At 47.0% G+C, this 24771-nt stretch overlaps 2 protein-coding genes, 1 long non-coding RNA gene and 2 other non-coding genes across 12 annotated transcripts in view; 4 read left to right on the top strand and 1 right to left on the bottom strand.

The window, feature by feature from the left end:
* Positions 1–942: 942 nt before the first annotated feature.
* LOC140900450 (ras-related protein Rab-39B) lies at positions 943–5335 on the top strand. The gene is made up of 2 exons (XM_073317754.2): positions 943–1179; positions 4172–5335. Exons 1-2 carry the CDS (start codon positions 965–967, stop codon positions 4602–4604), a joined length of 648 nt encoding a protein of 215 aa, XP_073173855.1. The 5' UTR covers positions 943–964; the 3' UTR covers positions 4605–5335.
* A 2487-nt stretch (positions 5336–7822) lies between these two features.
* TAF12 (TATA-box binding protein associated factor 12) overlaps positions 7823–24771 on the bottom strand; it is a 67740-nt gene continuing 50791 nt past the window's right edge. Inside the window, exons 1-7 of one of the 6 annotated variants that reach the window (XM_073317910.2) lie at positions 21575–21734; positions 15907–15989; positions 13075–13326; positions 11325–11402; positions 10816–10930; positions 10083–10171; positions 7823–8300 (exon numbers count right to left, since the gene is read on the bottom strand). In XM_073317910.2, the coding sequence (XP_073174011.1) occupies positions 8265–8300; positions 10083–10171; positions 10816–10930; positions 11325–11402; positions 13075–13326; positions 15907–15975 (639 nt within the window). In that variant the 5' untranslated portion in view covers positions 15976–15989; positions 21575–21734 and the 3' untranslated portion in view covers positions 7823–8264. Of the gene's footprint in view, positions 8301–10082; positions 10172–10815; positions 10931–11324; positions 11403–13074; positions 13327–13774; positions 13810–14262; positions 14650–15906; positions 15992–21574; positions 21735–22921; positions 23008–24771 lie in introns of those variants that run through there. The other 5 variants (XM_078849440.1, XM_073317911.2, XM_073317907.2 and 2 more) reach the window with 5 other exon arrangements.
* The window catches only part of LOC140900516 (uncharacterized), a 31512-nt gene continuing 28836 nt past the window's right edge, over positions 22096–24771 (top strand). For 2 of the 3 annotated variants that reach the window (XR_012155650.2, XR_012155652.2), the window contains exons 1-2: positions 22096–22175; positions 22491–22632. This is a non-coding gene — a long non-coding RNA (uncharacterized LOC140900516). Of the gene's footprint in view, positions 22176–22490; positions 22633–23499; positions 23545–24771 lie in introns of all 3 variants that reach the window. The other variant, XR_012155651.2, reaches the window with a different exon arrangement.
* Positions 22647–22718, top strand: TRNAR-GCG (transfer RNA arginine (anticodon GCG)). Its single transcript has one exon. It is a non-coding gene; the product is annotated as a tRNA-Arg (tRNA).
* On the top strand, positions 23136–23277 carry LOC140900608 (U11 spliceosomal RNA). The gene has a single exon (XR_012155677.1). It is a non-coding gene; the product is annotated as a U11 spliceosomal RNA (small nuclear RNA).

Raw genomic sequence — 24771 nt, 5'->3', positions numbered from 1 at the left:
CCCTTCCCCAGAGGGCTGGGGTGGTGGTGATTAGCCGGCGAATCCGCCCTGCACTCACCCTACAGAGACAGCGCCTGTCCCATGGGGCCAGGCCCAGCTCCCCGTTCTGGGTGTTGTGACCTGACACACAGGACCACAGCACTGCCCAGGTTTGGCCCAGCCACCACTCCATCATGAAGAGGGTGGGTGGCGTGCCCGGGTGTAGGACCTGGGGCACAGGGTCACAGCCTGAGTGGTGCTGACACCCCATTGCACCAGGTCACAATGCTGCCCATTCATGCTCCATGGGTTTGGAGGCGCTTTCAGTTGGAAGATCTGGGACACACTGCGCCTTTTGCACCCCTCTCTGGGCAGCTGTGTCCACACATAGCGTTAATCAGGAACGGATATTCTGGAAGAGCTCCCCAGGATGGTAGACAAGCTCTGAGTCTCCCACTGCCCCAGTGCGGTCAGTACTATCACCTGTATTTCACAGGAGGGAAAACCAAGGTGCAGTGACTTGCCCAGAGACAGACAGTGGCAGGGCTTGGGTAGAACCCAAAGTCACCTGACACCCAGGCCTCACTAGTTACAAGGCCCCTATACATAATCTAATCTTCTTAATCTAACCTAATGCCAAGGAGATGCTTCCTCATCACAGCGTTTTGCATCTGTTTTGCTCGCTCCTTTCCTCTGACACACAGGGCCCAGTGTTACTGAGCGGAGACAGTCCTGACAGCCAAACGTAGGAGTAATACGTTCTCTCTGCCTTCCCCTTCTATAAACACTGCGCACTCAGCGGGAGGGGTGGCAGCTGCCTGCCTGGACACGAGCTAGAGCAGCTCTCAGCCTTCAGCTGGAACCATCTCGCTCCGCTTCCAGCAAGTCCCAACCGGCAGCGCCGTGAGAGTTCTCTCTCCAGTCCGCAGACACTCGGCTCCAGGCTCCTTGCTGCTCACAGGCTTGTCCCGCTGGGATACTCCGGATGGATTCACTCTGGCACTACCAGTTCCGCATTATCATGCTGGGGGACTCGACGGTGGGAAAGTCGTCCCTGCTGAAGCGTTACACCGAGGGCGCCTTCCTCGACTCCATCAACCAGACGGTGGGGGTGGATTTCTACGTCCAGTTTGTGGAGCTGGAGCCCGGGCTCCGGATCAAGCTGCAGTTCTGGGACACGGCCGGGCAGGAGCGATTCAGGTGGGTTTGCCAGGGAGGGTTAGACGTACGTGTAAGCGTGTGGACCGGACGGAGCCGGAGCCGGAGCCAACAAAGGGAGCTTGAAAGCTGCAATGGGGATTAATACAGGTGCAGAAAGCTCCAGGCTCGAGCGCAGGCTGCAGTTTTCTTGCATGAACAATGCTGAGGAAAGGGGCTTGGTTCACAGGCCGGACACCAAAGGCCTTGGAGTAGGAAAAGCCTGGGCCATGGCTCGGTTAACTTCTCCCAGGCTGCCCCTTGCTGTTGTGTCTGAGCCCCGTGGTTCCCAAATTGAGGGGTGCAGAAGAACATTCGGGGGGAGCAGCAGGGTCCGGGCCAGCCCCCCAATGTGGGCAGGGAGGGAGTACCACCCAGCCCACACTCTGCTCCCAGCTCTGCTCCGGCCCTGCCCCCAGCCTCGACCCCTGACCGCAACTCCATTCCTGGCCCCAGGCCCAGATATGCTCCTAGTTGCGGCCCCAGCCTCAGCCTCCCTATCCCTGTCTGTGTCCCATCCCCCACCTCTCCTGGGGAACCGTGGCCCCGTTCCCAGCCCCAGATCCTGGGGGAGGAGGGGTGCACTGACAGGGGTAAGAGGGGGCACAACCCTGAAAAGTTTGGGGATCACTGCTCTAGCACAGCTTGGAGGGACCCTAGGTAGTCTCTCAGACTCTCCTTGGCCTCTCTGCTGAGACAGGCAGCAAAGGGGGCAGCTGGTGCCGTGCAGGAGAGCGGTTTAGCCTATGGGGCATCCTAACCCCTGGGAACCGGACAGAAAGCTCCACCCTCACGCTCATTTTCCCTGGGCTGGGTCCAACTCTGTGTGTAAAGCACCTGCAGCCGTGCTCAGGTGCTGCTGCGTGGGCCTCTCTAGAGCACGTTGGAGGAGTTTAAAGCCCTCACTTTAGGGACTCCCCTCCTCCCAAATTCTCGGTGCATGTGTCATCGCCCTGCTAGGGTATGGCAGGGGAGACTTGTAGGGTTTCCCACCAAACACTGGCCCCAGTGCCTAGAATAGAGGTGCAGAGTGGGAGGGAGCAGGGACCCAGCCCTTAATTCCGATCAGAGGAATAGTACTGAGAACCACTGATACACAATGGGGCTTGACGGCCAGGCTGGGGCGCTGTCAGGGGGAGTCACACACTGGGTGCAAAGAACTTTCCAGCTAACAACACTGTGGGCACCTACTCAGCCCCATATAGCCAAGGGCAGGACCTGTGGGTTCCATGCTGGGGCAGGGTTATCAAAGCTGTTTGGCTCAGCTCGGCTTTTCCCCTGTTGAATGTTATTATTTGAGCCCTTACCTTCCCCCCTTCCATTGGCTTCAATGAGAGCAGGATTCACCCCAGGTTCGGAGGAAGGAAGGCGAGGGGTTAGCAACCGCCTCCCGGGTGAGGGGAGGTCCCGCTCTGTGGCTGAGACTGCCAGGCCAGGTGGGGTGCAGACACCAAAGCCTGATTCTCCTTGCTCTTACCCTGGTGTCAGGTCAGAGCAACTCCACTGATCTGTCTGATTTACACCAGCGTAAGTGAAAGGAGACCCACATCCCTAGGGACTGGACGGAGACCAGCTATCCCGTCCAGACCCAAGGCCCTTTAGTTCAGCACCTCAGGGTATTAGGTACAGAGTTTTCTGCTTCCTAAGCTAAGGGGCTAATTATTAACCAGACACATGCCCCATTGAAAGGAACTGGCTGGGCACACCTGAAGCACCAGGGCCAGCCCCAAGACGTGGAAGAAAAGGGGCTTCCGAAATCTCATTTACACTGGAGGTTTGGCCAGTGTGTAGCCAGTTAGTGACAAGGGCAGCAGGTTTCCAGGAATTCCCCAGGGGTGGGAGCATTAGCACAGGTAGGGCTCAGCTGTTTAACACCTCTGTGTTCGGAGCAGGCAGACATAACACAAGGGTAAAAATACCGGCACTGTTGCCACTGCAGGTGGGGACACGCAGGTGGCTGGAAAACAGGAGGAGAGTTTCCAAAAACCTGTTCTGGGCAGAACCCAAACTGGCTGTAAACATGCTTTGTTCACACCCCACATGGTTAATTCTCTGCCACCAGCAGCGTAAGCTAGCCCAGTGAGGGTAGGAGACTGGCTTGGAGTAACCAGTTCAGCCAGCTCTCGGGCTGCCAGGGCATCCCAACATCTATTGCTCTACGTGCTACTGGGCGGGGGGTCCTCAGGGTACTCTACCCTCTGCCAAAGTCCGATGGGATAGCTGCCTCGATTTCCCTAACATGTACTGATATGGGAGCATAAATTGATAGGAACATAAACCAAGCTAAACTGGGGGAAAGAAAAGATGCATTGTGGACACAAGTCAAGCAACTGGCTCAGATAAGAGTCACCCCTGTGACACGAATCTGGTTGAACATGTACCATAGACAGATGTTATATCTAGGCATTAGGACTAGTTAAAAAAATTCCATCCAAACCATTTTGACAAAAAAAAGTTTTCCATAGAATGCAGGGTTTTGTGGGTTTTTTGTTTGTTTGTTTTGACACGAGAAGTAGCTGCTTTCCTCAGAACATTTAGTCAAAAAAAATTATTGCCCCAAACCTAAAGTATTTGCATTCAAAATGGCACCCAGCCGTCTCACAGGACTTGTAGATCAGGGGCTTTATGCTTCCATTCCCCTCTCTGGGTGAGCTCTCTACACAGACTACCTCTCCCATGATGCACCATGACCACGGACTCCGATGGGACGCATCACTTCTCGTCACTGCCGCGGGGGAAAGTGGTGCATCATGGAAGATGTAGTCTAACCAGAATAAGGCACCTGAACTTTAACTCCCATGAGGCAGTACAGTGCCATTCTGAATTGAAGTTTTGGTTTTCTATATTCCACCAAAAAGTTGAAATTTTCTGCAAGAAAACATTTTCCAAGCAGTTTCACAAGGCAGCCTTTGCTGCCTCTGTGCCATAAAGATCTTAGGAAAGTAAAGCAATAAGAAAATGCAGAGTCTCACGCTGTTCCCTTCTTGTGTCCTAGGTCAGTGACTCGCTCGTACTACCGCAACTCCGCTGGGGCAGTGCTGATGTTTGACCTGACCAACCGAGCATCCTTTGAGAGTATCAAGGAGTGGCATCAGGAGGTGACAGACACGGTGAAACCTTTTCACGTGGTCTTTGTGCTGGTTGGGCACAAGAGTGACCTGGTGCCGCAGCGCCAGGTTGAGCGAAAGGAGGCCGAGAAGCTGGCTTCCTCACTGGGGGCAAAGTATATAGAGACATCCGCTAAAAGCAACAGCAACGTGGATGATGCCTTCCAGCTGCTGACCTTGGAGATCTATGAAGCTGTGAAGGCAGGGGTGCTGAGCCCAAACAAGGATTGGGATGGGGTGAAAAGCAGACTGCCACCCACAGAGGAGCCCAAAGTACAGAACCTGGGAAAACAAGAGAAGCAGAAGAAGTGCTCATGCTAGCCAGACATTGTAGACTAAGAAGCCAGAGTGAGCTACCATCACTCACCTTCCTGTCTGAGACTTGGCTGCCAGGCAGGACTATATGCAAGGACAGTCACAATAGCCTCTTCTAACAGGCTAGTAGTTCCCGTTAACCTCTCCCAGCAAAGGCAACAAACAGAACTGGAACGGGTAATGTTTCCATCCACTCATGTTCAAAGGCTGCAGGGTTACACAGCACCCTTTGTGCTTGGAGGAAATTCCAAATAGGAATCCAATGGTCTAAGCACTGGAAAAGTCTGGAATTTACACTTGGATACAAAGTTAAATACATTTTATTCATATTTCTGGTTGCCTTTAGCATTAAAGTTAGAACAATAAACATGCCAATGAAAATGGCAAGTGTCCCCCAAGTGGTATAAACAGTGACACTAGACCCAGGAGGTGCCTGCAGATTCGGAGGATTTAGAATCTCCATGGATGCTGCATTTTCTACAGACTAAACATTCTTCCAGCTGTCCTGGTTGTGAAGCACTTCCCAGCATTGGTGTTCAGCTTGGAGTCTACAGAGTCACCCAGCAACAGCATCTAAAGCACCCCCAGCTTCTCCCATTCTCATCAATGCGGCTCCTCGTTTTAAAACCCTCAAGTTATCATTAAGCGGTGTTTTGCTGCAGGTTGTCCTGCCCGAAACATCCAGCCACCATGTCCCTCTCAGGTCACTGGACTTCCCCTTCGCTTGAAAGGGCATGGCCTAGGAACAAGGCTGTAAGTTTCGAATATGAAAACAGTCACTCTATTCAGGAAAAGCAGCTTCCCTCTCAGGCCTTAGATTTAGCAATCTGGTTCTAGGGCAACAGGACTGGCTATTCCCGCAGGCTGTGTTCTTGTGACTACGCAGGCTACTGAAATGCCTTCAAGACAGAACAGGGTAGCTTTCACCTCCAGGTTACTGGTTAGAATCCAGACCATGCTGATAGTTTAAAAAACAAAACAAAAAACTAGGCTCTGTTGGCTTTTTAAGTGACCACTATAAGAAATGAATTGGGCAGGTCTCCAACCAGTTTCCAGACCAGACTGTGGTACCCAAACTTGACGTTCCATCCGTTCACTTCACAACAATTTAAGAAAGTGGCACATGAACCAATGAAGTTTGGGATCCAGTTTTAAACCACATCATAAAGAACCATCTCTACAACTGGCCCCTACAATGGTAGTCTCAGTGGAAAGACCAGTTATTAGCTGGGCACAGAGAATGGATGACATGCATACTTACGAGTGTGAATCCTCATTTTGGAAGGACCGTGTCAGGTACCAGAATGGCAGTTTAGGACACTCTGGACACTGCCTATGCTGTCAATAAGAGTTCAGTTATGAAGTTAACTAGTCTCAGTAGGATTCTTGCAAAATCCCCCCCCTTACTGCAATAAACACGCTTTGTATAGGTTTACATTTTAATGTTTTTAGACAGTATGTACAGAGAGATTTGGCAAACCAGTGAAGTGCCTGAAACCACTATTGCAAGCGTTCTCAAACTGGGGGTCGGGAGGTTATTACATGGGGGATCATAAGCAAGCCTCCAGCCCAAACCCCGCTTTGCATCCAGCATTTATAATAGTGTTAAATATATATATAAAAAAATTAATTTATAAGAGGGGGGTCACACTCAGAGGCTTGCTATTTGAAAGGGGTCACCAGTACAAAAGTTTGAGAACCAACACACTGTTGCTTATTGCTAAAAGTTATCGAGTCAGCAGGCCATAAATTGGTCATGCAGCGGCCTTAGCATAACCAAGGCAGGAGGGAAGGGAGTTCTGGGTGCCACAGACAGGGCAGCTTGACCCCATGTCCTTCCTGCTAAGAATGTTGAAATTGCTGATATATGTATTTTAGAAAAACAGGAAGTCTGTCTGTATGTGCCTCCGGGAATGTTTGTCAAGGCCCCAAGGTATGGACACTCTGAGGGGTAGGGGTGGGGGGGAGGGAAAACAAAACAAAACATATCTGGTTAAATTGATGATCAGAAGGAAACCCCTTGCGTGACCTTTAAAAACTGCTTGCTTAGCAAGTTTTCTTTAAGGGACATGTCATTGTATTATTAATGTATAAATAAGGGGAAAAAAAGTTTGAGGTAGCTGGACTTCTTAGGAGGGGTTCTTCAGGAACGCTCCCTCTGGACGCACCTTGGGGTCCCCACCGGCAGACAGAAGTTTGGCCAGCAGAAGCCTATCAGGGTGCAACACGAAAGCCACGTTCACCTTCGGTAATTATCAAGGGTTGGGGGTGTTTTACTAACCTTTGTTGCGTACGTGAAAGCACGCTTGTGTTGTCCTGTTTGTGCCAGCCATCTATCAGATGGATGGCCGTGTCTCCCTTGATTTATTTCCTGACACCACCTTGCACAGAATAAAAGTTACCAAGAGCTTTGGGTTTAAAGAACCCCAGGTAACAAGTGGGCAAACCAGATAAGAAGTCTGGATTTTATCTGCGGTGCAGCCTTTAGCTTGGAAAGCGGATGACTTATTTTCAGACCATGTATATATTTCAAAGTCTTTGGGGGCAGCTTTCAATTTCATCCTTGTCGACCCAAAACTCAAGAGGTACAGATATAGGAACACCCCTCCCCTTTCATGTTTGCAATTTGAAGAACCTTTCCCACCTGATTAGCAGAGTTACTAGGGTCAAATTTGTGGCCTAAGCTTCAATTTATTTTCTAAACAGTTTTAAAGTGAGTTATGTGCTGGTGAAATGTGCTCAACTGACAGCCCTGGAGACTGAAGACTTCCATTTGGTCATGGAATAGCACATGCTTCCATCCCACCATCCCTGATCTGCAGGGAGCCAGAAGGAAGTCAGGTCTCCGTGACTCGCCAAGTCCTTGGCCTTTCTGTTGCAGCTGTCAGCCAGGGCTCCAGTTGGTCTTAATGTGAACCCTTGTGCACTAGGAACTGGACAGATACCATTAGTTTATTTCACATAGGCCAAACAGCCAACAGATGGTAGGACTTGTGGTCACTACTCACCTCAGCCAGATCTCAACTGGCTACTTAGAGGCAAAATGGTCTGTGCTGTCCCTTACCAGTGCAAGAGCCATCCTAGTCCTCCCCTCCATTTTGAACCTAAACCTGGCATGTCCTTTAAACATCCCTGCAGCAAGCCGCCCCTCTCTCCTACTGCCTAGAGTTTGAAATGAGGTGCTGTACACACGTCAAATGCAGAAGCACGAGACAATGCCCGGCTTTAGATTAATAATTTCTTTATTAATGTAAAACAAATGCAAGTATTTATATAAACATTGACATTACAAAGTACTGGAACTGGCAGGAGGGAAGGGGGAAAACGAAAACCTCTACAGATGCTTCTAATACTGTCCCAAACAAGACCAAAATGCTCTGTTCCTTGGACAATCAATCACTTATACAATAAACCACTTTAAAGGTCACAAATAAAGTCTTTGTTTCAAGATACGATGCGCTCTGATGGGGGGCTGAGGAAGGGGGGGCATATCATGGTTTTTGGCCGATCTCCTCAAAGTCATAGATATTGCTGCACTGTTAATAAAAAATATATGCTTCTCTGTAAAGCATTAAAAAAAAATATCCCATGGATGGTGTCATGGAGGCTTCAGCTTAGAGGCAGATATCCCCAAACGCACAGTTGTCTCCCTGCTACTCCCAGGGGTTATTTCTTGGTTGTTTTGCGGATCAGTGCCATTCTCTGAAACAATAAAGGGAAAATACAGGGAACTGAGCAACTGGAACATGGTTATCTGCAAATCAAGCTGGGAATGTGGCTATAGAGGAATGAGATTGAAGAAACACAGGGTCCACAACAGGTTGTCTGTGCAATACCATATGCTGAAAGTAAGCTCTGGTGAACAGTGGCGATACACCAAGAGCTACAGACACAATGGCCTTTAAACACTTTGGGAACCACATTTTAACAGTTAAGATGGGTTCTAGCTAAATCCATTTGTAACTTGATTTGTCTAACTTGTGGGTGGGGCCAAACTATAAGCCATGCTGAGAAGTGTTCCACCTGGGTCCTACTCAGGCTTGAACACGTCTGTAGGCAGTGTTCTACCATGAATTAGCTGGACCGGTGTTTAATCATGGTTCTTTAAGGCTATTTGAATCCTAGTTTCGATAGATCCATAGCCAGAAAGTTTAAAAAAAAAATTTTTCAGAGAGTCTGTGCTTCTCTCCTTGGGAGAAATTCTGTCCGGAGTCATCATTTCGGTTTGGTGATTCTACCTTAATCCTAATTTCACTCAGTCATTAGCACAGTTTAATATTTTACTTGCATTGTGCACTGAATCAAAATCCACCTGAAGGCCCTCTGTCCGCACCTGCACAGCATTTCATCTGCCGTATCAGGAATGGAGCTGTCACGTTACCATGCTGGTGCATTTTGTAGGTGTAGAGATTTTTATTCATGGCTTTAGCCTTTGACTTAAAAAACCCAGCAACTTCCAAAGTTGGAGCAAGACAGAAACCAGTACTGAACAAGTAACTAACAGCTGAAATTTCCAGGACAAGCACAAGTGCTCTTCAAGAGGAGCCCCAGCCAGATATTTAAATAGGAGAGGAAATAATTTTCAGCTGCCCCTATATACAATGGCAACAAGTCTCTTGCTGCCACGTTGTGCAGCAACCATTTACTTCCAATGGAAGGGATTCTGCAGTTGTCCTGCAGTAGCTCAGTAAGACCTGGGTCACTGTTACATACACGCATGGCTACTGCCATTAGCTGACAGAGCCAGCCGCCACACATTTTAATGCCATGTTTAACAAACAGCAAGACTTACAGCCCTAGTCACTCTTGATCACAGTATGCAAACAGCATCCCTGGACTCCTGTGGTTTTACAAACAAGGATTCCCTTCAGTCAACATAGATTTTTAAATTCTTCTGGAAAGAGAGCTTTCTGGCTATTCACAAACATGCTGGCTCCATGCAGAACGGACCATAAAAACCAGCTATGCAGCATTGTCTCATGGCCATGGTTGTGTTTTGGATCCTGAACTGAGTGTCTTCTCCCTGACCGCTTAACTGCCTGTGGGTGAAGGATTGTTTTAGGCTCCTCCTTGGAGCGTCAGAGGCTAGGTGAGAATTGCTCTCCAGCACTGTCATCACATGCTAACTGCAAGGTCCACTGTGCAGGGAGCCAGCATTACAAACTAGCAGTCTCTCGTATGGGGTCTCCCAACAACTGACACTCTACTGCAACTTGAAGGGTGTGGCCATCAGTTAGAAGAGAGAATCTAGCAGCAGCCAGGAGTCTCCCTGTCTTAGATTGTTGCAGCCTTGGGAACACACTGAGTCTAAAAGAATATACAAGATCCACCGTGTCATCGGGATTCCATTCTGTCTTGGCCACAACGCAAGAGTGGAGATGAACAAGGGCAGCACTGGCATGTGTGGGGGGAGTTGGACAAGGACTCTGCTTGTATGGACTCCCCTACATTTGGCTATTAGTGCATTCACAAGGGGCTCCTCACCTGTTTGTGAGCTTCTGTAGTGCAGGCTTTTTTGTATGGCCGGATTTCTTCAGAACCAAAACCAGGGATCCACATGTTCCACTGGCGCTCTGGAACAGAAAGCGCAGATCACTGCGTCAGAAAGCCGTGCAGAATGTCCAACACAGGGAAGCCCTCAACATGCCACAACAATAAGAACTATTCAGTGAACCTCCTGGTGCCAGGGCTCCAGATATTTAATGAGAAATGGGGGTACTGGGAAATCCAGACTCCTGTGACTAAAGGCACCACAGAGGTTACTTATTATTTGTACTGTGCTTGCATCTAAGGACTCGAGTCAGGGTCCCATTGGGCTAGATACTATATACAGCTATTGTAAACAGGCCCTACACCAAAGACCTTACAATACAGGTTACAGAATGGATACAAAACGGCATGCCCGTGCATAGGAATAGGAGAGTTTTGGAGGAAGAAAACATAATGACATTTAAATTGTCCCTGATTCCCAGCAGGTCCATTAAGAAATGATGCCTAGACAGCCACCCTAGGCTCAAGTTCATAAAGGGGCAGCCTCCTCCCTGTCTCTGCTTCCACACATTTTGGTTAGACTATTTCCCTCAAATGTCCCTATTCAGCGTTTGCTCTGGTTGTGTAGCGTGTACCCAGATCCCTACCCCAAGGTCTAGCGGGGACAATCCCTTCTCAGATACTCCCTCAGTTCTGTCTCCTCACTGACAAGACACGAATCTCTTACCGAGATGCAGCTGGACATCCTTCACTTCCAGAGTGTTTGATTTGCGATGTCGGGCAAGCTGGCAGGCAGCTGTCACCACACTCTCAATGAAATCATCAGCAATCTGCAACAGCATCTGTGGGAGAGTAGGGGGTTGAAGAAAGGAGTACCTCAAACCCATTCATATTATTTTCTGGATGACTGTTATACTCAAAAAACAGTGACCACCATGAAATTCAACCCTCAGAAGCTACTGCTCGCTGAAAACAGTTTGACCACGCCCTACAGAAAAGCCCCTGGGATGTCTGTGAGAGTCACCAGCAAAAGACTGGTTAATAAATTAGAATGAATACTTCTGAGCACCAGCAATGCATACGGACCTTCAGCACCACGTTTGAAGCTGACCAGAGCTTGCGTAACAGCACAGTAGTATAAACCAATCCTCCCTGTATTGGGCAAGGGGCTATGACAGCTCTGGATTGGCTCTGCATGTCCTATTTTACTAGTACGGGTTGTCACACATGGCCTACCTCCTCCACATCCTCATCCAGCTGCTCATTGGGATCCACCTCTCGCACCAGATCCTGCAACTTCTTCTTGGTTAAAACCTGAGGATAAAAGGGTGATCATTTTCCATACTGCATTAGCAATCTGACTGGCAATACACAGCACAGCAGCAAAAAATTAAAAAAATCACTCTTAAACTGCCCCCAAAACTGTAATCCACGTTCCAGGCTATACACAGTATTGACAAAATGTAACGCTGCAGGAACTGCACAGATAAACACTGGGCAATAACTAGGCATTCTCAAACCTACTTGGCAGCTACAAACAAAGCAATGGCCAGTGAGACAGAATAATGAATAAGGCTGTCCTTTCACGTGAGACAACATTTGCTACCATCTCTTTCATCTCAAAATACTGTTGATTAAAGCAACAGTGCGCTGGCAAGAGAAAACAATTGCATAATGAGAACTCTTGAAGGGTGGACTGTAAGTACAAAAATAATTTCAATAACTGCAGGGTTATATTATGGGCAAAAGATAATTTTACACATTTCTATGGTGCCCGCCAGTGCTTCAGATAAGGTACATACACCACCAATGGGTGGAGGACAGCAGTCAATTAGCACAGAGCATGCTGCATAACAGCGAGGGGGGAGTGAGGATTTTATTAGTTTCTGAGCATCAGCAGCATGCTCACCATTGTAGGATATAGAGGGATGGTATCACCCTGTCCCAAAAGTCTTACAAGTTAAACTAGATACATTTGGTTCAATGACACTGAGGCAAACCCCTTCTCTTTTGAGACGTGCCAACAAGTCAAATGTCCATGAAGCCTGAGTTTAAAAAGCATCAGAAAATCTACACACAAACTTGGGACATTTAGTTTGTTTCCCAGAGTAGAATGAAAGGTTAAGTGAAAGCTACTGGAATCTGAATCTGTGATTCCCATAAGACTTGGGAGTTCAGACATGATTACGCTCTTAAGCCACTCCCCTCCAGGGGAGCACAGCCTTCTCTCCATCTCAGCTTCTCTCTTAGTTCTTCTGAAGCGTAGCAAAAGTTTCAATTCCAGCCCCAGCATTGCCACAAGAGTGGAACCGCATGGGGTGGGGGTATTTCAGCAGAGGAAGGGTGTTGGAGAAGACTGAAATCAGATACCTTCCTTTTTTTGGAATACGTCCCATTTTGCTGCCAGAATGCAGCCAATCATTTTATGTGTTAAAAACTGAAAACAAGTGTTGCATTATATGCGTAAAATGGCAGCTGTTTGACTGTGGTGCTACTTCCTCATTGTCCCGAGGAGGTACAAGTTACCTACACACACCGTAGGTTGGAGCCAGCAATCTGACTTCAGAAACCAGGTTTAAACTGACCTTTTGACCTATTTCAGGGAAGCGGGGGGGGGGGGGGAGGGGGGAAGGGTATCTAGCACATTGCCCTACACTTGTTATGATGACCTACAGCATTGGAAAACAGATTTTCATTGTATTCAGTATTTTGTTTTTCATACAAGCCACACTTGGAATGGGATTTTCTGATCTCTCCGATGTTCATCACTAGGAGACTAGATGCAACCTGCAGCTGATCTATACAATCTGTGTCTGATTCAGATTGTAAACTCGAGAGAGGCAGGAACCGGATCTCTGTAGTACTGGGTGAACTGTGGGTACTCAAATGATATGTAAAATATTTCCAGGTCATTTAAGGGAGAGTCATCAAACTAAGGGAGGGTCTGAACAACTCCTGGTTTGCCCAAGATCTTAAGTGAAATTACCTGGTTGCTTTCAGGACTTAGGCGTCCCCCTCCACTAGGAGTCCCTGGCATCTTTGCCACAGCGGTACTGTTTGCCATGGAGCTCTGTGGTGGCGTGTTGGCTGGTTCTGGCTTTATCGAGGAGAAACTGGATAGGTTGATCAAGGTAGATGGGCCAAACTGGTTCATAATCTGCTGGGCTTTAGTCTTTAAATCATACAGCTTGTCAAGATCCTGCTTCTTTTTGGGGTTGTGAGGACCCAGACCAACCAGCTGGAGAAGGAAAGGAACACCAAAGTGAACAATAGGGTAAAGGTGTGAATTTAGAGATTGGATTTCACTCCCTAAACTCCCCCTCACTATCTGTACTAAGACCATATCCCACAGGCAATGTCTGGAGGCTTTCAACTTATTCTGATACTTCCAAACACACTTTGAGGGGAGGAAGGACATGGGTGGGGAAAGGAAAATATTTCTGAACATTAAAAATAAAACTTTAAAGGAAGGCATTATGGTTGCACAGACTTCACTGAATGGAGAACCGAGGATGGGTGTGAAGTCTGACTGAGCCAGCCGAGTACATCCTAAGAACATTGCATTCCCTCTTCCAGTCTAACACCAAAATTCAATCCAGGCCTGAATCCTACAGACCCGTAAAAGGTCTTTTCCCTCTCCTCATACCTGTGCCTCTTTGGTGGCAGCCTTAGGTCTCCATACTTACTCCTAACTGGCAGATTAATGACGACCTCCTGATGTATAGTTGGGAAGATTACACTAAAGAGGAAAAAATCAGACTATAAACTCCTCAGGGCAGGGACTGTTTTTTCGTTCTATGTACCATGGAGCCTGGTCTACGACCGGGGTCTCTAGGCACTACCACAACATGAGAGACTCCATTTTTACATTTCAGACATCTACTTAGTTGGGAGGAGGAGAAAGCCGAGTACAAGGCTCCTCATGTAGCTGCACTGGTTAGAACCAGGCACAGAGCAGGAAGGTACAGTTCTAGCATCTGCCACACAACCCCAACAATGCATTTCAAGTCTGACCTGTAATTATTCCCAAACCAAGACATTTCCAATAGTAGGACAGTTTTGCAATGCGAACAGATATTGAAAGTTTGGCCTAAGCCCTAGAATTCAATTTCACCTATAAACCTTGTCAGCATTAAGCCAGGTCTCCAAAGTGACAGGACAGTAGAAAACCCACCTTTGTCTCCAATTCCTTTGATTCCTCACTTCAGTTGAGGCTTTCAGCTGCACAACATGGAATTTAATGGACTGTCAAACAAAGGCCAGAACTGACTAATTTCATACGCCTAACTAACGGCCTACTCTTTCCAGATTAGCCATAAAATTCTCAGACTAACTCATGTCATAGGCCACTAAACACCAGAGGTAACATCTGGACTGGATCTGAACTGGCAACCTAGATTAGTAAATAGGGTCTAGAACCTTGAAACATCTATTCTTCCTAGCACACTACTACAGACCCACCACTTGGCTTCCTTGCAGTCAGATCTGTGGCCCACAGCTCCACAATAGCATGGCTCTGTCCAAACTTGTGTTCTTCAGTTATCACCAAGAATGGTAAAGGAAAACTGTAGTGATTAGGACTAATACACAAATATTTATTAAATTGTTTTACCTATCAGAGTAAGAGGTTTCAGATGCTCTTACAAGTCTTTCACCGTTCTACTATCTCAGTTCAATGAATGCAGTTGTCAATGGGATTCCTGCTTCTGCCACTATTTTGGTGATAGTTCAGACCAATAAGTAGGTGGTTACATAGAAAATACATCTCACTATTTGAAAGGACAGACGTTAAGCTGTGAAGTGACTTTTAATGGAAACTTTAATAGCAGCCTATATTAACTCTAAAAATCTTATTGCAAATGCGTTTTCTGTGTCTGAACATAAAACTGGTTGTGATGACAATTTTTGTATTTCTGACTTTTGTTTTAAGTGATTTATTTTCCATAATTAGATGTGGAGGTTTCAAATTCTCTTATAGTGCAGTTTTCCTCAAACTTTTCTATAAAAGAGCACCTTTTGGAAATGTCTCTTCTCACAGTGACAAGTGATGCAAGCTGAAAACAGGCTACCAGGAAAAAACAAAACAGATCAAGGATATTTATATATAAATTAAGGGAAATAATATTTTCTACCTTTTGTAGAAAATGTGATTTTCCTCTATAACAGCATTAAATTCTTTGTTAGTTTGTATTAATTCACACAGAAAAATCACTCTTTAAAAATAATCACACAAGAATGCTTAGACAGTGGATATTTTAGTGTTTCATTCCAATGCTCAAAGTCATGCACTGCTGCAAACATATTACATATATTTTTCTTTTTAAAAACAAACATAAATGCAAGTCACTTCACGTAGCTCTGATTTCAATTTCTAGCCCAATGTTAACAGATTTTAAAATAATGCAAAATCCCTATGTTTGTGTCTTGGGATGTTCTTCAATCATACAGAGCCCTATAAGCTTTTAGTTGGCATTTCTGGAGCGAAGCCCCTAGAGCACAGTGCAAGAAGCAGAAGAAAGGATTCCTGCTTCTGACACTGGTTCGCTGGGTGATCTAGGACCAGTCACTTAGCCCTGTGTCTCAGTTTACAAAGTAGGAAATCTTACCTACCATGGAGGGGTCAGAAGATGTTGTGTGAAATGCTTTGAAATCCTTGGGCAAAAAGCACTATATTAATGCAGAGCAATTTTTATGCTCACCTCTAATTTCAACCTTTGGGCATAATCAAGTCATCAGAACACAAACAAAATGTGGATGCACAGGTTTCAACCTCAAGTCCTACATGGCACTTCATGGCAAGCTCAAGCAACTTACTTACAGCTATCTGAGTGTCTAGATCTTTAATTACATCAGCAACTGCTGTGGGCCCAGTGAATGGAGAGGCCATTTTCCAAAAGCTTCCTGTAAGTAAATAGCCAGTGTTAACCTAGTCTCCCCTTCTCCTGTGCTACATACCTCTCATTCCCACAAAGATACCAGTTGTTTTGCATGTCACCTACCATATCATAGGAAGATCAAAAGGAAACAAGCCTCAGCAGACAATACACACCACAACACAGCTATGCCTTGTCCTTATTAAAATGATCAGATGTAATTTTTCTGGGTGTTTAATATGAAGCCTTACTTTAAACAGTAATTGTGAACCTAGCGTACCTTGTGTTCTGAAGTGGCAAGGTATTTCCCAGCATCCTCAGGGGTGAAGGGAAGTCTATGTTTATGTCAAATCTTTGTTTTTAGGTTAAAAGTTTAAGTACAGGGCTAGTTGGTATTGGAGTAGAGAGTACAGATTTTTGCAACAATAGCTTTCTTCCACAGCAGGACTATGCCCCATGACTTGTACTGATGCCACTGGGACCTGAGTAATCTGTATTGCAACTGAGTAAGTAACACTATTGCAGCATTAGACTAGAAGATGCAAAGTTACTTATCGTCTACAGCAACAAGATAACTTGTTGAACCATTCACCAGAGTGCCTGCAGCTCCCATTTCCAGGAAGAAAAGACATTGAGCAAAGAAATCTATACAGAGAAATTAAAGGTAATCTGCAAAGGATTTTTTAGGAAATTTGGATATACTTTTTTCTTTTGCACGCTTCTTTATGATGGATAAAGGCTGAAAAAGTTTTCTTTACAGCTTGCTTTTTAATTTAGAAATATCAGAGTGTCAAGTCTGGTCATCCCCTGTTTTGCTAGAGGACCTCTTTGGAAGTGGTGGGTATCTCAGGAGAGGTATATTGCAAGTACTTATACATTAAATGCAAGGGCAGGATTGGCTGAATCTTTAAGAGATCTCCTTTCTACCAAGTGTTCGTTAGGCACTGGAGTGAAATATGTATTAAAAAGTTTTTAACTGTGTCTAAAAACCTTCCTCCCTCTCAACCGTTCTGCTTTCAGCCTTGCAATGTCATAATTTCATTATTTCTCAAGTTATCACAGAATCTTCCAGAATAATGAAAACCAGAATTTCTAGTGTCAAAAATTAAGCAGACAAGACCCATTCCAGCCTCCCATACTCATCACAACCAAAGAAAATTTACGAATTCAGCTGTTTTCCCCTTTGTAGGTCACCTTAAGGGCTTGATTCAAACCTTAAAGTGTGGAGAAAAATATGTCAGCACACTTTGTAAAAGGAGCTACCAAACACTGGCACTATGGCTGATTATATAGATGGTCATGGATCTATATTAATCAATATCATAATCAATCAGGTTCAAAGACCTAAATATGAACACAGAGGCCACCCATCTTTACTTAAAAAAAAAAAAATCATTTCCACCAATTCTGAAATGAAAAGTTCATTTTGAACCAGTTTAATACATTGGACATCAGGAGAACACATTATACAATGCATCCATAGCCCTACTCAGGTTTCAGTATGAACAAACTAAAAACATAATTGCAGAAATAAATTCTGTACCCTAACACGTTTCCATAAGGTTCTTCCTTGTGTTCAAGTCAGAAATAAGAATGGTCACTTGCAACTCTAGGAAAATTGATATTGTTTTCTTGCGTATCACAGCAAGATGAACTCATTTTAAAAACTTATACAGGGAGTTCCCTGTGGCTATGCTCCATTAACAAAGATTGAAAAATTAATCTCATTTCCTCCCAGACTTCTAAAACTTCAGTCTCTGAATCCCCAACTATAGTATAATTGAGTTTTCACAGACATTTAGGGAAATCTCAGTAAATTCCACAAGCTTCCCGAATTGAACATGGGCTCCTAGGTGCAATAACAACGCACTAATTATGACTGCATAGTGTGCAATATATATTCTCACCAACTAACAAGCTCTATTTTCCAAGATAGCATCTGTGGATTTGGCAGAATATAAATGCTGCATTTAACTAAGGGAAAATGTGTAGAGCCCTGTGTGAATACAAAATTTGTATCTGAGTCTGATTTGCAAACATGGTCAGCGGATATAAAGCGGATATCCACAGATTTGCGGGGTTCTAAAAGTGTGTTTTTACTTTACATTTGCAGGTCCAAAGTCATCTAAACAAAACACTTCAGGATTTACCAAGGTATAAGTACTTGCTTATTCAACATGTGTCCCTTGGGACAGAGTAGGACATTTTTTCCCCTTTAGAGATCTTTTTAAAGCATACTTCCCTTTCACTTCAAGTTTTTCTCTTAGCTGCCAAAAGATATTATATGGCATCTCCAATGAGAAGCAAGGAAAAGGAACATGCATAAATTTTCTAAATGTGAGAACACTGAGGGAAATTCCAGTTTTTCCTAAAATATAGCTGTACCCACTGTCTGAAGTAGTTTTTCATTGCACAAACAACAGTACTCCATGGGAGCTTACAGATGTTCCAGTCATACAGTAAGAGTTCAGAGCTTTCTTTTTCACTTTATAAACTTCAGTACACCATGACCAAAGTGATTTTTCACTAAAATTGTAGGAAGTCATTGGGCAATTAAATGGATCTGCCATCTATTTTCAAATCTCATTGGAAACCAACTTTTTATCCTTAGAGCTTTGAGGTTTTCCTTCTGCTATTTTTTCCTCTGAGGCATTTAAGAGCTAGAGTTTGGATTGAAGATGTGATACAAAATAAAGTTAGACTGCACTTTCACATTTGAATTTAGGACACCAAGATATGGTATCCCTGACACCCCCTTGCTCTTGGCTGCACTGTACTCACTTAGACAGGGAAGAAGATTTAGTTGGGGATCGGTCCTGCTTTGAGCAGGGGGTTGGACTAGATGACCTCCTGAGGTCCCTTCCAACCCTGATAGTCTATGATTCTAAGAGCGCCCTGCTGGGCTGGAATAGAATCCTCCAGCAAGGACTTTAAGTTTGCATCATTCACATGGTGTTTCACTCCCAGTTCATGCATCCCAGTTGGAGGAACCAACTAGGGGCAGAGCTCTTCTTGACCTGCTGCTCACAAACCGGGAAGAATTAGTAGGGGAAGCTAAAGCAGATGGGAACCTGGGAGGCAGTGACCATGAAATGGTCGAGTTCATCCTAACACAAGGAAGAAAGGAGAGCAGCAGAATACAGACCCTGGACTTCAGAAAAGCAGACTTTGACTCCCTCAGGGAACTGATGGGCAAGATCCCCTGGGAGAATAACATGAGGGGGAAAGGAGTCCAGGAGAGCTGGCTGTATTTTAAAGAATCCTTATTGAGGTTACAGGGACAAACCATCCCAATGTGTAGAAAGAATAGTAAATATGGCAGGTGGCCAGCTTGGCTTAACAGGGAAATCCTTGCTGCTCTTAAATACAAAAAAGAAGCTTACAAGAAGTGGAAGACTGGACAAATGACCAGGGATGAGTATAAAAATATTGCTCGGGCTTGCAGGAGTGAAATCAGGAAGGCCAAATCACACCTGGAGTTGCAGCTAGCAAGAGATGTTAAGAGTAACAAGAAGGGTTTCTTCAGGTATGTTAGCAACAAGAAGAAAGTCAAGGAAAGTGTGGGCCCTTACTGAATGAGGGAGGCAACCTACTGACAGAGGATGTGGAAAAAGCTAACGTACTCTATGCTTTTTTTGCCTCTGTCTTCACGAACAAGGTCAGCTCCCAGACTACTGCACTGGGCAGCACAGCATGGGGAGAAGGTGACCAGCCCTCTGTGGAGAAAGAAGTGGTTCGGGACTATTTAGAAAAGCTGGATGAGGACAAGCCCATGGGGCCGGATGCGTTGCATCTGAGAGTGCTAAAGGAGTTGGCGGATGTGATCGCAGAGCCATTGGCCATTATCTTTGAAAACTCATGGCGATCGGGGGAGGTCCCAGATGACTGGAAAAAGGCTAATGTAGTGCCCATCTTTAAAAAAAAGAAGGAGGAGGATCCTGGGAACTACAGGCCAGTCAGCCTCACCTCAGTCCCTGGAAAAATCATGGAGCAGGTCCTCAAGGAGTCAATTCTGAAGCACTTAGAGGAGAGGAAAGTGATCAGGAACAGTCAGCATAGATTCATCAAGGGCAAGTCATGCTTGACTAATCTAATCGCCTTCTATGATGAGATAATTGGCTCTGTGGATGAAGGGAAAGCAGTGCACGTGTTGTTCCTTGACTTTAGCAAAGCTTTTGACACGCTCTCCCATAGTATTCTTGCCAGCAAGTTAAAGAAGGATGGGCTGGATGAATGGACTATAAGGTGGATAGAAAGCTGGCTAGATTGTCGGGCTCAACGGGTAGTGATCAATAGCTCCATGTCTAGTTGGCAGCCGGTATCAAGTGGAGTGCCCCAAGGCTCGGTCCTGGGGCCGGTTTTGTTCAATATCTTCATAAATGATCTGGAGGATGGTGTGGATTGCACCCTCAGCAAGTTACACTAAACTGGGACGAGAGATAGGTACACTGGAGGCTAGGGATAGGATACAGAGGGCCCTAGACAAATTAGAGGATTGGGCCAAAAGAAATCTGATGAGGTTCAACAAGGATAAGTGCAGGGTCCTGCACTTAGGACGGAAGAATCCAATGCACCGCTACAGACTAGGGACTGAATGGCTCGGCAGCAGTTCTGCAGAAAAGGACCTAGGGGTGACAGTGGATGAGAAGCTGGATATGAGTCAACAGTGTGCCCTTGTGGCCAAGAAGGCCAATGGCATTTTGGGATGTATAAGTAGGGGCATTGCCAGCAGATTGAGGGATGTGATCGTTCCCCTCTATTCAACATTGGTGAGGCCTCATCTGGAGTACTGTGTCCAGTTTTGGGCCCCACACTACAAGAAGGATGTGGAAAAATTGGAAAGAGTCCAGTGGAGGGCAAGAAAAATGACTAGGGGACTGGAACACATGACTTATGAGGAGAGGCTGAAGGAACTGGGATTGTTTAGTCTGCGGAAGAGAAGAATGAGGGGGGATTTGATAGCTGCTTTCAACTACCTGAAAGGGGGTTCCAAAGAGGATGGCTCTAGACTGTTCTCAGTGGTAGCAGATGACAGAACGAGGAGTAATGGTCTCAAGTTGCAGTGGGGGAGGTTTAGGTTGGATATTAGGAAAAACTTTCACTAGGAGGGTGGTGAAACACTGGAATGCGTTACCTAGGGAGGTGGTGGAATCTCCTTCCTTAAATATTTTTAAGGTCAGGCTTGACAAAGCCCTGGCTGGGATGATTTAGTTGGGGATCGGTCCTGCTTTGAGCAGGGGGTTGGACTAGATGACCTCCTGAGGTCCCTTCCAACCCTGATATTCCATGATTCTATGATCCCAGGCGCTGCGAGGAGATGTTGGAGATTAAACCCCCTCCTCAACTCCCCACGCCGGAGGTGCCTATCTGGTGATGACAGGAGAGCGTGAATGCTCCCTAGAGTCTCCTAGGGCTTAGCGTGCCTGGAAGCACAGACAGGGGGAGCCCCTAATCCCCTCCTTGGTCGTGCCGGGGAGCCCCTAGCCACCCGCCCTCGGGAGCTGCCCGGGACGCTGGGGGCGGCCGTGCCCCGCCAACAGGCTCCCCCGTCTCTCCCCCCGAAGGCGGGGGAGCCCAGCCTAGCCCAGGGCCGGGGCCGGGGCCCGCACTCACCGGCGCCCCCTCCTATCGCCCCATGTTCCGCGGCCGGAGCCCCCGGCTGAGCTGCTGCCGCCGCCGCCGGCTCTGCGCTGCTCGCCCGGGCCCTCCCGCAGAACCGTCCTTCCGCTGCCGCCCGGAAACGCTCGCCCGCGGCCAACCAGAGCCTCCCCGGCACAGCTGGCAAGGGAACGACGCTGGGCATGCGCACAACGAGCAACCACCCCCAACGGCGCATGCGTTAACCCGCCACCCCGAGAGACCGCCTCTACTAGTTGAGTTCCCGTCAAGGACTGCGCATGCCCCAGGGCCGCCCTCTCGACCTCTGCGCAAACTCCCCAGCCTGCCGTGTTGCCATGGCAACGCCTCCGGCCCCCCCCCCATCTGGCCTGGCGCAGCCCCCCTGCCCCCAGACACCGAGACCCCTTGGCGCCCCCACTGTGAATCCCGCTGGGGGTCCCCCGCCCCTCGGCCCTGCTGCCGTCCCGCGTGCGGGTAACAGCCCCCGGGGGCGAGGGGGGGGGTAGATAGAGTCCCGCCCCCCCGTCCCGCGAGAGCGGACGGTTCCTTGCGGTGTTTAATGGAAGATTGGACGCAGCCGGTGACCTGGCTCGGGGTGCGGCGCCGCTTAGATTGTAGGCCCGCTAGGGAAGGGGGCCACTGAGCCATGTACAGCTTCGAGCACCGGGCGGGGGGGGGGGTCCAGGTCTGTGACTGCCCTGCCTTGGTGCGACCCTGTTGCACATTCCTGCGGAGCGGTGGAGAATAATGACTCCTTATGAAATGTTGAGCCCAAACAAGACGAATGACAGAGTCGCTGGGCAGAGCGGGACCCGAGTCCGGTTTCCATTGGGATTGTGGGGGTCGGAGCTGGGGCAGTGCCTCTCAGCTTGGTTGTGGTCCGTTGTGCTCACCTTGACCATCCACACAGGTGGTGAAGGGGCAGTGAAGAAAGGAGCGAGAGAGGCTGAGGGTCGACAGGGAGCGCGAAAGATGGCCAAGAGCGATGGTGAGAGAAAGGTGCTGGGGGGGAGCCACGCACACAACGCACAGTAACACGCCCTTGCAGCCAGGTGAGCAGGGGTGTGGGGGTGTGGCTCAGTGGTAGAGCATTTGACTGCGGATCAAGGGGTCCCTGGTTCAAATTCAGGTGCCCCCTTCAAACAGCCCCTTTCCTCCCCTCCCTGGGGAGCGCCCGTCTCTTCCCCAGGGGCTGCCGCAGCCTCCCCGCCCTGGGGCTTGGCTGAAGCTTTGGCCTTGTTTTGAAGCTGCTGTGGATTCCGCCTTGGCCTCTCCCTGGCCCCGCCCCTCCTCCGGCTCCGCTCTGCCGGGTCTATGGTGGAATCCCAGCATGCCACTCGCCTGATTTGCATCTCCTGCCGGCCTGCTCTGGTGCGCCCGTTTGAACGATTTCTGGTTAAATTGCAGTAAAATAAACGAAAAAGCCGTGATGGGACGAGATGGGGATGGTTGTGGGATGTGACATGCGGCTTATCTCAAGGGGAACACCGGCATCTCGTCCTGATCCTGAAGGCCGAGTCACAGACTGGGGAGGCGGGGCTGCCGGTGGTTTGTTAAAAAGGGCTTCTGCTATGTATGGCACATGAAGCGGGGCGGCTGCGGCTTTTCCCTGCTTCGTGCGGAATCGACATCAAGAGATTTCGGAAGCACAATTTTTGCTCCTGGGGCAGCTGGTAATCGTTGGTTCTGGCGCCCCCAAGTGTGTTGTAAAAGTCAGATTGAGATGAGGTTTGATATAGTTTACTTCTTAAGCACGTGTTTTTGATTATAATTCTTTGGGATGGATGGTTAAGTGTTTATTAAATGATAACCTAAAAGAGATTGCAGGGGAAGGGGTTTCCTAGCACCCTAACCTGTATTTCTTTGTAACTCCTTGTAGTTTAAATGAGACTGTTTCCCTCTTTAAACTGTCTCTCTAGGGTATAAGTGCTCACTGACTGCTGTCCTTCCCACTAAGGTTATGGGTGAGTGTAAGTAGCACTTAAAATAAATTTCTAAATGCCTAGTTTAGAGAATATTTATTTCTACTCCAAATACATAGTCCTTCCTCTTGCTTTGAAGTCTTTCATAATTTTCCAGACAGGAAGTACATTTATCCTCTAGAACTTAATTTGCTTTATATAATTATTAACTACCTAGAACAGAATATGTATACTTTCCCTTCCCCTCACTCTGTTTTTTTGTGTTTGGCCTTGCTGTTTGCTAAATACTTAATGATGCATTATTTATCCCTTCCTGCAGTTAGATTTTATTGAAGCATGAATTATATGGGGGGGGGGGGGAGGGGAAGAAGCTAGATGCCATTTGTATGCTTGCAGTTATTTTAACAGAGGGCCATCTAGCAGAGTGAAATTAAAGTTGGTTTCCCTGTTTGAGTTTTAACCCCCACGGGTAAAAATTAGATTTCCCCAAATCTTGCTGTAATCTGCAAAATATTGTTCCTGAAAGTGATCTTGTGGCTGGCAGTGTTTGAATCAAAGAGAGGGAGTGGATAGGTTGCCAGAAGGTGCTGGTTAGGTAATTCTTCGGGTGCTGGAATCATTCCAGATTAATGCTGGTTATCAAGAACAGGGGCTCAGCCCACCTCCCACTGCAAACTAATGCAGACATCATGCTGGGCATAGTACTATGGTTTATTAACATATGTATTCACCGTCTGTATCTGTGTATGTAGCCAAGTGTACACATTTTGTACACTGAGTTTTGTCATAGATTAGATAGATAAAGGATGTGTCTATGAGGGTTAGATAGATAGATAAAGGGTGTTATGGGGATAGATGAATGGATAGATAGCTAAGGGAGGACTGTATGGGAATGGATGGTTAGATAGATAAGGGGGTGTATTGGGATGGATGGATGGATAGATTTTACAAAGATTTTCTCTTTCAAATATGAATCTTAAAAATGCTAAATGTCTCCCACACAGTTTAAATGGCACAACTTGCAAATGACAAGGACAAGCACTAGTCTAGTGTGCTGAGGGACTGGCTGTATACAGAAAAGTAGCCCAGCAGAAACATCCTGTTATGAGTAACTGTGCACTGCCTAATGATGCTCAAGGCCCCTCTCAATGTGTTCTTGGGAAAGGGGAGTTTGTGTTAGAGACACGCAAACAATTCCCAGGGAAGACTGGATTTGCTCTGCTTGCAATACATTCAGATTGTGAAATTTCCTGGGTACTTGGTTCTCTG

The sequence above is a fragment of the Lepidochelys kempii genome, chromosome 19 (genome assembly GCF_965140285.1).
Source record: "Lepidochelys kempii isolate rLepKem1 chromosome 19, rLepKem1.hap1, whole genome shotgun sequence".
In the NCBI taxonomy this organism is placed as follows: Eukaryota; Metazoa; Chordata; order Testudines; family Cheloniidae; genus Lepidochelys; species Lepidochelys kempii.
This window is presented reverse-complemented; position numbering and strand designations above follow the sequence as displayed.